At 36.8% G+C, this 12,692-nt stretch overlaps 1 protein-coding gene across 1 annotated transcript in view; it reads left to right on the top strand.

Moving 5' to 3' along the window:
- The window catches only part of LOC150102109 (uncharacterized), a 59,208-nt gene that overhangs the window by 25,712 nt on the left and 20,804 nt on the right, over window positions 1-12,692 (top strand). The window contains exon 3 of the mRNA XM_090400622.1: window positions 9,153-9,341. Within this exon, the coding sequence (XP_090256748.1) occupies window positions 9,153-9,341 (189 nt within the window). The remainder of the gene's footprint in view (window positions 1-9,152; window positions 9,342-12,692) is intronic.

Raw genomic sequence — 12,692 nt, 5'->3', positions numbered from 1 at the left:
CCGCTAACAGCCCCTCCGGTGAACGTTCAGCTTCGAAAATGTTGAATTTTTCAAGAGCACGTGAATTCAGAGATCGCGTGACCAACCAGATTAATTTTAACCTTCAAAGCGTGGCGTTTAAAATTTAAAAGTGCGTCAGGTGAATTTTTAGTATCGTGCGGGAGAAAAAAAGTGTTTCGGTGGCGTATTGCGCAAGCGATGGACTCTCTCGCAGCATCAATGACGACACCGACAAATACTTGCTTACACTCGGAAAACATTTTTAGCTCTTCTATTTGCAACACTCCACCCACCCATTCGTCCGCTGGAGATGTGCATTCGTGAGCCAAGCGACCTTTCACGGTCGCGGCATCTGACCTTGGCGTTGGCCAAACATGTTTATTTTAAACGCGGAAAATGCTGGAAGGGAAAAACTCTGTACGAGCTAACGAAAGGCAGGGAAATCCATTAAACTTGTGATGGAGGGAAAGAAAAAATATAAGAGAAATCACAAACCATCGGTTGAACAAGAATGGAACCCAGAGAGGTTCAATCCCCCGATCAAAAATTGCATCACAGACAGCCATTACGATCGATGAGTCGATGGGCCATCGGGTGCATTCGATGGATTAGCTAACCAACGATGAAGTCCTTTAATCAAACACACCCAGCCATCCGCATGCGCTGCTCTCTCTGCGCAATAAAAGATTTTAAAAATGAGTTCGTTAACTTGGTTCTACGTTCTTCGTCAGGAATGAAATAAATTCACGCGCAGACGACAGTTTTCTGTCATGCAGTTGGTGTTCGTGAGACGCTTGCCGCCGCCACCACCACTTAAAGTCGATCTTCGTTCGAGTCCAATTCTCGTCACAAATGTTATTTTTGAATTCAAATAAATGGAAGAAGAAGAAGAAGAAAATGGGCGACAATTTAAACTCACCCACTGCGTACCAAGAATTAATTAAATAAAACTGTTTTGGAGCTATAGCAGCTCCAAATGCGGGCAATAGCAGCTCTTGCGGTGTACCGCAAGGATCTGTCTTGGGACCAATTTTATTTAATATTTTTTTTCAATGACTTCTGCAATCCTAAACTAAGCAGTAAAATAAATACTTTTGCAGATGATACCGTCCTAATTTTCTCTACGGACACAGCCGAACAAATGAAAACCATCGTGAATGTCGATCTTTTGAAAGTAACGAATTGGTTCCAGTCAAACAAACTCAGTCTGAATGTCTCACAAACTAAATATGTAAATTTTAACTTGCGAAATACAACTGGCAAAATGAACTTCACTGCACAATTAATTTGCACGATTGGAATTGCAGGACAAATTCAAATTGCAACTGCGAGAAAATAGAAAAAGTCAGTGTAATAACTCACTTGGGATTAAATATTGATAATAATTTAAGCTGGAAACCGCACATCCCCGATGTCGTAAATAAAGCGAGGGTTATGTTGAACAGACTTGACTACCTAAACAGATTCTTAAATTTAAATATGCTAAAAATATTATATTCTGCCTGGATTCAAAGCGCACTACAATATGGAATATTAAGTTGGGGAGGAATCTATCGCACTACGCTGAAACCTTTAGTCTCGACTCAGCATCAAGTAATTCAAATCTTAACTAGAAACCAATACAAGGATACTGCAATGTGTAATAAATACACCACACTAAGACATACTACCCCTTAGATATTTATACGTCTATAGGGTACTATTATTCATCAAAAACGACAACGAATACGTAAATATCAAACAAAATTCTTTCCTTTGTAGACATAAGGGTCTAAAATATTTAGTTCCAAAAGCAAATGAAGAAGTAATACAAAAACATTATACTTATTTAGCGCCAAAAGTATTCAACACACCACTTGAACAATAAGAAATGAAACTAACCCAAACAAATACAAACTTTAATCAAAGAGTATTTATTTTCCCACAGAAATGAGGAAGCTCTGTTCAAAATAATTGCATAAATTGTTGGTTTTTAGCATATTTGTATTCAAAGATCCAATCTGATGTGGAAAACGTAAAATTTGAATGCTATTTAACTGCTTTGTTTTATTTTGTTCCTAATTAATTGTTATGCAACTTTCTCTGTACATATTAGCATGTGATTTTATTATATAAATATATTATAATAATATGTAATATTTATATTATATGAATGCACATATGTGTATATATTGAAAATGCATTACATAAATTTTTGTGACTTTATGCATATCGTAACCTGGATGAGCTGTTGCTCTTAGGTTACACATAGGATTGTTCAACATTTTGTACTATTAGAGGAAGCTTACAAATGTATTATTAACGTATAAATATGTCCAGGTAAAAAAAAAAAAAATCTTACGTACGGGGAACAAAAGAAGAAGAAGCGACAGTTGCATGTTCTGAATTTAGCGACAAATGAAGGATAAGATTGTTGTCAGAAACGGCATTGACTACACGATCAAAAGAAAATGAATTCCTTTGCCATTCTCGGTTGGTATCGACAAAAGTGTTCGGAAGGAAAGACCAGGGTTCGAATCTCGTATAGAAGGCAAAAAAAAAAAAAAAAAACCGGAAGGGAAAGTCAATTGGGCAGTCTCGAAGTGGCGGGTACAGCACAATGAAAGCTCAGCGTGTAAGTCCCGCAGCGCAAGGCGAGAGAATGCATACGTTCACCGAATGCAAGACCGCCGTGGTTTCTTGGGCCATAATTCAGAACAACAGCGCTTAATCCTCTTATTGAGTTGGTTTCACAAAAAGGCGCGAATCTATTAGAGGCGCCTTGTCCGTCGGAATGCGAATTACTTTGGGAATGTGACTTGACTGATTTTGGCGAAATTTGGCTTTTTTGGATGGAAACCATGTGATCGTGTTGATTTATGGCTCTCAACGAACTTTCTTGCGAGTGGACTTTCAGAAAATTCCAAGATCATAATGAGCTTTAACGATAATAATAATAATAATAATAATAATAATAATAATAATAATAATAATAATAATAATAATAATAATAATAATAGCTCTTATTATCAAGTTTATATAATTTAGTCACTGGAAAAAGTTTGATTGCAGCCAAACTTGAAAGGACTCGACAAATTCTAACGGAGACCTTAAAGACCGAATTTCAATCACCCTCTGTGGAATTGTAAACATCAATACAAACTGTTTCGCTCGTTCTGAAACTTGTCACGAGCTTACTGCCTGTTTGGGGTGTTTTCATCCTGCAAAAAGACCACAAGAAAGAAAGACCGCATTTTACAGTAGGTGGTTTCATGCACTGACCTTTCACCCGTAATGCAAAAATAATCTAATTTGTGAATTGAGTATTTATCCTTGAATTCAATACAAGCTAAGTATTTTTTTTTTTTTTTTCGAAATTGCCGCATTCAGAGTTGAGGGCATTTTCGTGTGCCAACTCCCACCTCTCATCACATTTCAGCGAGTGACGATATTCCAGTCAGCAGTGGAATTTCTACCCAACTTCCCGTCTCTGCAGGGGCGCTTTGTCGGGATTTCAAATGCCAAATGTGAGGAAAATCTGTCCGCCAAAATCCTCGAATGACTTCGTTACTGAGTGATGGACATTCTGCGAGTCAAAGAGGTGCGTTGGCATTCTGCGAAACTCACCCAAAGACGGCTTTTTTTGCAAACCTCCTGCTGGACGGAGTCCTTTGAATGACGTCAATTTATCGCAAAGCTCGAAGACATACGGAAAGAAGGGAAACATCGACGTTCGAAAATTACACCGTGAACATTTTCAAACTACAATTAATTAAAAGGGGGCGCCACTTATCTGTGTTGCTACACTGCCATGCAAACAACATTTCTGACCACTTCTTTCTTTTAAGAATAGTTGAAAGATGAGCTTTTTTTTCTTTTCACTTCAACTTCATTTTTTGTCAACACGACTGGAAATAACAACAGTGGCAGTCAATTATATTTCGCTTTAAAAATTCCCTTTTAAACTTTGTCATTTCCGTCGAACCATTTCAATGTCAAAATTAGGCAAAAGAGAAATACCTATAACATACTGTTGTGATTGTTGTTCAATTTACTTTGTGTGTGTGTGTGTGTGTGTGTGTGTGTGTGTGTGTGTGTGTGTGTGTGTGTGTGTGTGTGTGTGTGTGTGTGTGTGTGTGTGTGTGTGTGTGTGTGTGTGTGTGTGTGTGTGTGTGTGTGTGTGTGTGTGTGTGTTTAAAGAATATTCTTTATTGTAAGCTTCATATTAAAGTACAGAATTTTGGATAAATCCTATGTGTAACCTGAGAGAAACTCGTCCAGGTTACGATATGCATAAAGTTACAAAAAGTTATGTAATGCACTATCAGTATATGCACATATATACATTCTATTCATGTTTTTTTGACTGACTGAAACCAAGAAACAGACAAGTTAATTTAATGAAGTACACAACCACACCTGAAGAAGTTATTTTGCAAAAATAACTTCTTCAGGTGTGGTAACACTTAAAGTAAATGAAAAAAAAACCCATAAAAACGCTGTGCCATTATAATAACAGACGTAAACTGAAGTTAAGTTTGAATTGTCGTTATCAGAAGCGAATTCTCCAACTTGAGAAAGAAATAATATTTATTTGTTAATAAATGCATACATTTATAAGCATTCCATTTAGGCTTTTATTTTGTAGACAGAAGACGTCTTAAGCTTGCGCGGCAATAATTAAGCTTTGCGTTGTGTATCGAAGGTCGATGCTTGATCGTTTAGTCAAAGCTACCATGGCTTGCTCGGTTGTCGGAGCTTCCAGGTCCTCGCTGCAGCACTGTGATTTCATGCGCGCGCATAGCCATTTCCGTTCCCTTCATGTCGTCTTAAACACAGGCCATACGCAGTCAAAGTAGCTCTAGCCAGTGAGCTTCAGCTAGCCTTTATAAGTGTGCGTGTTGCTTGGGAAAGTTAAGTTACAACCAACTTTTTTATGACGATGATATTGACCAGTTCATAAAGAAGAACCGTAGAGTAGAATTTGTATTCAAGTAGCTAAATTGAAAAAGATAGAATATCATTTGTAAAGTAAATGTTGTATTTGTATGATTAAATGTACGTAAATTTCTAAATATATAGTTTTAAATGGTCAGTAATTTACTATTCCGCTAATCAGACTTCACTCACACCTCTCACTCCCTGAATGATAACAAGAGCAAGCGTGAATTTCAAGACCAGCATTCGCCACTAGTCGTTATAGTCTGTGCTGTGATTTCTTCCCACACCTGAGGAAGTCATTTTTGACGAAACTTGTTGTGTGCTCCATTAAATTAACTTGTTATCTCTTTTCTCGGTTTCAGTCAGTCAAAAAACATGAACATATCTACTCACCGAGTCAATATAATATAAACGATGATATATACATTATATGTATATGTTTAACCACACACACACACACACACACACACACACACACACACACACACACACACACACACACACACACACACACACACACACACACACACACACACACACACACACACACACACACACAGAGAGAGAGAGAGAGAGAAGAACGGTAACATGCTAATATATACAGGAAGAAGATGCAACATTAATTTGGTTTCGGAACAAAATTAAACAAAGCAGTTAAACAGCGTTTACATTTTCACATTTGACACATGAAACTGGATCTCTGAATGCAATCATGTTACAGATTATTACCTGAATTATTTTGAACTGCGATTCCTCATTTCTGTAGGAAAAAAAAGTCTTTGATTACAGTTTTGTATTTGTTTGAGTTGGTTGTCGTTTTTGATGAATAATAGTACCCTATAGACGTATAAATAGCAGTGCCTTATAAGCATATAAATATCTAAGGGGTAGTATGTCTTAGTGTGGTGCATTTATTACACATCGCAGTATCCTTGTATTTGTTTCTAGTTAAGAATTTAATTACTTTATTCCGAGTCGAGACTAAAGGTTTCAGCGTAGTGCGATAGATTCCTCCCCAACTTAATATATCATATTGTAGTGTGCTTTGAATCCAGGCAGAATATAATATTTTTAGAGTATTTAAATTTAAGAATCTTTTCAGGTAGTCAAGTCTGTTCAACATAACCCTCGCTTTATTTACGACATCGGGGATGTGCGGTTTCCAGCTTTAATTACTATTAATTTTTGATCCCAAGTGAGTTATTACACTGACTTTTTCTATTTTCTCGCAGTTGCAATTTGGATTTGTCCTGCAATTCCAATCGTGCAAAATTAATTGTGCAGAGAAGTTCATTTTGCCAGTTGTGTTTCGCAAGTTAAAATTTACATCTTTTGTTTTTGAGGCATTCAGACTGAGTTTGTTTGACTGGAACCAATTTGTTACTTTCAAAAGATCGGCATTCACGATGGTTTTCATTTGTTCGGCTGTGTCCGTAGAGAAAATTAGGACGGTATCATCTGCAAAAGTATTTATTTTACTGTTTAGTTTAAGATTGCAGAAGTCATTGATATAAATGCTGATTAAATTTGGTCTTAAGATTGATCATTGTCATACACCGCAGTCAAAGGAACTGCTATAGCTGCTGTTTATTTTTACAATTTGTTATCTGGCATTTAAGTAATTTTTGAACCAGTTTAGGGCAGTTCCTCCTATTCCTATGACTTATATATATATATATATATATATATATATATATATATATATATATATATATATATATATATATATATATATATATATATATATATATATATATATATATTATTTCTCAACGTTTCATGTGATATAGTGTGAAAAGCATTGTGTATATCTAAAAATACTACTAAGGTTAGTTTGTGGTCATCTAGTGAGGTATAAACGTGTTTGGAAAGCATGATCCCCTATCGTGAGTGATAATTTAAAAATATACCTCATGGGGATTCCACAATGTACATTTGGCATTCTTTCGCAATGTGTGTTAATACCATCGTATCCTGAAGTTTTGGTTGTTTTTAGGCTTGCTTAACACTTTAGATTTCGTTTTCACAAGTGGGGAAAAGATAGATGGAGTTATCAAGTCTCTGAGAGGGAAATTCTGAGGGGTGGGTTTAGCATTTTTCAGAATGCTTTCACTGACCGTGGCAAAATGGTTATTGAATTCTTCAGCTAATCCTCTGTCTCCGATTTCTCTATTCCTATCGATATCTTTAAGTATGGGAAGGTTTTGTTTGTGTGTATTTTTTGCCGATTAATTTAATCACAAATTTATTTATTCACTTTATTTATTTATTTATTTATTTATTTATTTATTTATCATACTTTATTTATTAATTAATTTATTCACTTTGCCGATTAATTTATTCACAAACTTCCATTGTTTTCTGGAGTTTCCTTGGCATTTTAGGAATTCATTTCTGTAGTCGTTTTTACTTTCTTTTAATTTATGATGTATCAGATTCCTTCAGTACTTGAAACTGTGTTCATAATATTGATTGTGCGGGTATTTTGTAAACTTTTTATACACTTTATCTCTAATTTTTATGTCTGATTTCCTGTGTAATCCTGGGCTTTGTTTCTTTCATTTTGTCTATTATTTTAACTTTATTGTTTAATAATCGGAATAAATTTATGATACGAGGTATCAATATTTGTTTTTTCATTATATCTTCCCAGGAGACAGCGCTTAAGTTAAGTTTCAATACTCTGGAGTCAATTGTTGTGTAGGGAATGTTTTCGGTTGTACTATCTCTGTGCTGTACTTGCAAATGCACTTTAATACCGATTGGAAAGTGATCCGCGAGAGGTTGGCGCGGAACTGCTGCTTGGATTTTGTTTCCACTTAAAGTTCTCCCGAATACATGATCTAGACACGTTCTACCACCATTGACTTCTCTCGTGAGGATATTAATATATTGTTCGAGTCCATGCATGGCAAGTAGATCTAGATAATCTTGAGAGGACCCGCTATTCCTCAGCTAGTCAATATTCTTATCCCCAATTATGAGAACATTGTCACTTCTGATCTCATCTAGAACACACTGGAGTTCTTGTATGAACTTAGACTTTGAATGACATTGCGACCTACTATAGATAGAGAGTATACATCTACACGCATAGAATATGCAAAATACTTCATCACGTGCTTCACCACGTGTTCTAGGCAACTATTTAAGAATGCTTCTGGTCATTAACCGTCAATAATGTTGATCCCAATGGGAAAAAACAAACAAACAAACAAGGGATCTTTCAGAGTTCGAAAAAGGTACCCATCTGGTTGGAGACATGATTTTGACAACAGCAGAGCTGACTGGTTTCTCAAAAGGTGGGGGTTTAACTCCCGGCGTTTAACATTTCTTGTCTAAGAGACGTAACTCTGGTCGTAAGATAGCCTGTCAGGAAAGAGATCGCCGTCATCTGAGAAGGCTTCTATGGACAAAGAGAACCTCCTCTGTGCAGCAGTTGACCGAGGAATTTAATGAACGCTGTTCTCGACCCATATCTCGCCTTCAATTCCCAATGTATGGGAAACTGAAGAGGATCGGTGCTGACAGTCGCATGCCTATTCGGAATCCGCATATAAATAAAAATTTCTAATTCAGTTGCCGGTGTGAATATTAAGATGTTCTAAATATCAGATGACATTTTCCAGCTGTTTTCATTTTTATGTTAGAAATGTTATTATCAGATATGGAATTTCGGATAAAGAGAATTCCGCCCCCGAATTTGTTATAATTTTTACATTGATAATATTTTTAAATCCACTTGAATGATTCAAATCAACTTCATATTTTAATCCAGATTTATGTCAAAATTAAGACATCTATCCGATAGTTAAAATTGTCTTGATGTAATTTCGTATATTCTAATTTATCGCAAATACTTCTTATATTTATATGCAAAGTATTTACGGTACTTACCGTGTCTGAGGATATTCCTTACCTCTAATTCAAATGATCAAAAATTCCTTAACTCTGCTGAATTCGTGATAAGTGACATCACCGTTATTGTTATTCTGATTCTCTATTATAGTTTGTAAGTCATTTTTACTCTCGCCGTTTTCTCGGGGTGTGCAGAAGCCTTCTTTGCCATGGTTTTGATGTTGCTGTGATGTTAACTGGTATAATCATACAGAAATACTTTTGCGATACGCACTTTTTGTTAATGATTTTCTAGCGCCGTTTGCTTAATGTACATTAACCACGATCTAATGGCGATCTCTGAATATTTCTCTTTTTCTCTCCTCTCTTTCCAGATATCAGCATGTCCGTCTTGGGGAAGGCCTCGTCTACAGAGATCATCCCAAACTCTCCTGCATCCCTGGCTATAGATGGAGACCGATCCACCTGCACCTACCTCCGATACAAGAAGCCGCGCTGGTGGAGATTGGATATGGGAAGCAACCAATGGGTGGTGTCCGTGGTGCTTACGGTGCTGACTACGAGTGAGTCTCCCACCGAAATCATATCTTTTTTTCTTTTGATTTTTCACATCGGTTTTCGTAAATTCGCTCAAGAGAACTGGCATGTTTGCCAATATTAGGATATTCCCGTTATTAATTTTGAATTCCGGGAAAAATGGTTTATTTACGTAAAATTAAATGCCTAATGGTAGAATTTCCACTTTACGTATCAAGGACTTCATGACACAGTTTAACAGAAAAAAACTTCAACAAGCCAGGAGAGGTTTAATACGGTAACGAACTGCGAATAAGTTTCTGAAGTTAAAAAACAACAACCAAAACTAAGTTAAATTAGCAGATTGAAGAGGTCAGTTTATTTTTTGCACGCAAAGACCATCCATCCCGAATCTTTATTAAGTGGGGCTTGCTTGTTTGCTTCTTTCATATTGTGCTTCAAAATTCCATCTAAGCAGAAACTATTTTTATGGGCATCTCAACCCTAAAAGGTTTCAAGGTGGGCAAAGAGTCACATAATCCGAAAGCTACGCGTTAAAGACCAAACATGGGACATTTGCAAGCTACTTCATTTCTTCAGTAAGCAGGATGGTAACATCGCCAGACTAACGAAAATCATCCACAACCTTAAAACTTCCACAAAACTCCATATTATAGGCTTCGAAAACACAACCTACAGGTTAAACAAAGTTATGACATCCTCTTGGCCAACCCCGCCGACAATCCCCATCCAAAGCTGACAATGTGCGTTAATAAAAGATTCGATTTTTCCATCACCCTCTGTCTCTCTCTCTCTCTCTCTTCCGTAACATAGGCAGATGAAATGTCAGCACATCTGCTAAAGGAATGATCAGTCGAATTGACTAGGCCCTTGACATGTTTGGCTTGAGTTTGTTGAATATTTCCTGATAGCTCAGGAAAGATTCCACAGGAATGGAGAGAATATGTGACAGTTCCGTTGTACAAGAGTGGTTCCAAAACCAACGTGTCTCACCACCCATCTATCAGTATCTGAGAAACGATGGTTAAGATTTTAGAAAACATGGTAAGAACTCGCATAAAGAAATGAGTCGACAAACAAGGTATGTTTCGAAGGTTTACTAAAGGGAAGTCATGTGGGTGCGATTTGCTAATATTCTATAACAATGTTACGGCCGAGTTTGATAAAGGAAATGAATACTCTCTGATCATGCTGGTTTTTGACAAGGCATTTAACAGGACACCACACGAAAGGCTGTTGCATAAACTGGAGAATGTGGATTTGGAACAAACTCCTGACTTGGATCAGTGGATGATTGACGGACAGATATCAGAAAGTATATGCAGGGCATACAGTTGAGGAGGCCAATCTGATTGATTTAAGTTCACCACTGGCGTACAAGAGGAATCCCTTCATCCACCCCTGTTGTTCAATCGAAATACTTTTCGTACTTATTTTACAAAATGAATTTTCGGCTTTGTAGAATTTTCGGTTTCCAAGCCATACACTTGGAAAGAGATAAACACAATAAAAACAACAATTAAATTGCAGGCGGGTGACAATACATGATAAGAAGAATGATAAGTCCATCGGCAGCAAGTGGAATTCAGAAAAAGTTAAATAATTAGAATATTAAAGAAATAAATGAATGAGGAGTGTTAATTAGGATGGCTTCACAAAACTGGGAAAGTTTGAGGTTTTTGTTGAGGCGTGGGCTTCACAACTTTCTTTCTTTTATTAATATTTTGGGAAGAAACTGTTATGTTGGACTTTAGTTTTGTTCCGATGAATTCTGTCTCTAGTGGATAAGGCGCAGCTAAGTTAAACCAGACTTATCACACTCTCGAAGCAAAATATGCTCTTGATGTTCTTCCAGACGAATCTGAGTCTAATAATAACAAAGATGCAAGAACGAGGGATCCTCTAAACTCCAGGATAAGAGAGAGGAAAGAATTTAGACAGAAAGAAACTTGGCGGTCAGTCTGACGAAGAAGCCTTGCAGTTTTCTCTGAGAGTCCTTTAACATACTGAATTGAAACTCTTCTCGAAGAGTATCAGGATGAAGGTCATAATACAGTCCTCAACAAAAGTCATTTTCTTCTTGAAAAGATTACGTAAAGAAAGTTGTGAATTCACAGTCCGAACCTCAACAAAAACGATTGCCCTAAACCTTTCCAATTTTGGAAAGTGTCATCGTAAGCCACACCCTCATCCCTGCATAACTTAACATTCTACTTATTTAAACTGATTCTTCTGAATTCTAATAGTTGTAGATTTGTAATTGTCCACTTGCTGTTGATAGCACGCATTGTCACACGCTTGCAAATTTTAAGTGTGGCTAAGAAACTTAAATTCTACAGATAATAAATATTTTCCCTAACGTAAGTCACTCCGTTACTGAATAATAATTTTATTATCATTCTCTTACGTTTCGATGTTTATAACTGTACTCCAATAACATTAGGAAGGATCTGACAAGAGATGTTTGCGGATAATGCAAGATAGGCAGATGGGTGTTTGCGATTGTCTTTAATGGGGGATGAATTTCATCGCCCGGCGTGAAGCCACCGACCTACTTATTGGGGACCTGAAGTGGCTTGAAAAAGTTTCATATTTAGTCTGTAGAGCAGGGTTTCCAGACTGTAAATATAAATGAAAAATACAAAAAACAATAAAAACAAATAAAATAAAATGAAAATTGCTACAAAACAGAAAAAATCCTTAGCCCACCCACATTACCAGATGTACTTTATTTCAAATAATCTTTTTTTAGGTCGGAGCAGCATTCAAAAAATCAGGGATGCTACTGATACCCTCAGCCCTTGTAGAATGATTCGAACAGGCCGAAATATGGACACACGAAAATGGCTGCTGTCAGTTCAAAGTCAGTAAGTGTGAGGTAATGCACTTTGGCGAGATGAGATTTCCATCGGCGTATTATATTAGCGGGGGGTATGTTAAAAAAACAGATATTAATTTGGCTTTAGGATGAATATGTCAAATCTTTGGTAGATTTATACAGCCAATACTGTTGAGGTTTGGAGTATGTTTCAAGACTTCTGTTGATTCCAGGAACGAACAACCTCTCTGACTTGTAAAAGCTTCTGTGCAGTACGCCTGTTGTTTTTTTTTCAATTGATCCTGTGTGCAGGGGTATCCAAAGCATGGTCTGTCAGTCCCGACTTGCCATAGAGAAAGTGTCGGATATATTTTTTGTGTTCACTGAGGCGGATGTCCATAGTTCTTCCTGTCTGTCCGTAGTAGGCTCGATGACATGAACAGAGCACTTCATAGACTCCTGGATGTGATAAAGGAGTGCATTTGTCCTTAGGTGAACGGATGAGAGTTGCCAATTTCACGTAAGGTTTAAATACAGTGCGCAGTTGGTGTTTGTTAAG

The sequence above is a fragment of the Typopeltis vanoorti genome, chromosome 11, assembly GCF_054136105.1.
Source record: "Typopeltis vanoorti isolate ZY-2024b chromosome 11, IOZ_Tvanoo_1.0, whole genome shotgun sequence".
Taxonomy (NCBI): domain Eukaryota; kingdom Metazoa; phylum Arthropoda; class Arachnida; order Uropygi; family Thelyphonidae; genus Typopeltis; species Typopeltis vanoorti.
This window is presented reverse-complemented; position numbering and strand designations above follow the sequence as displayed.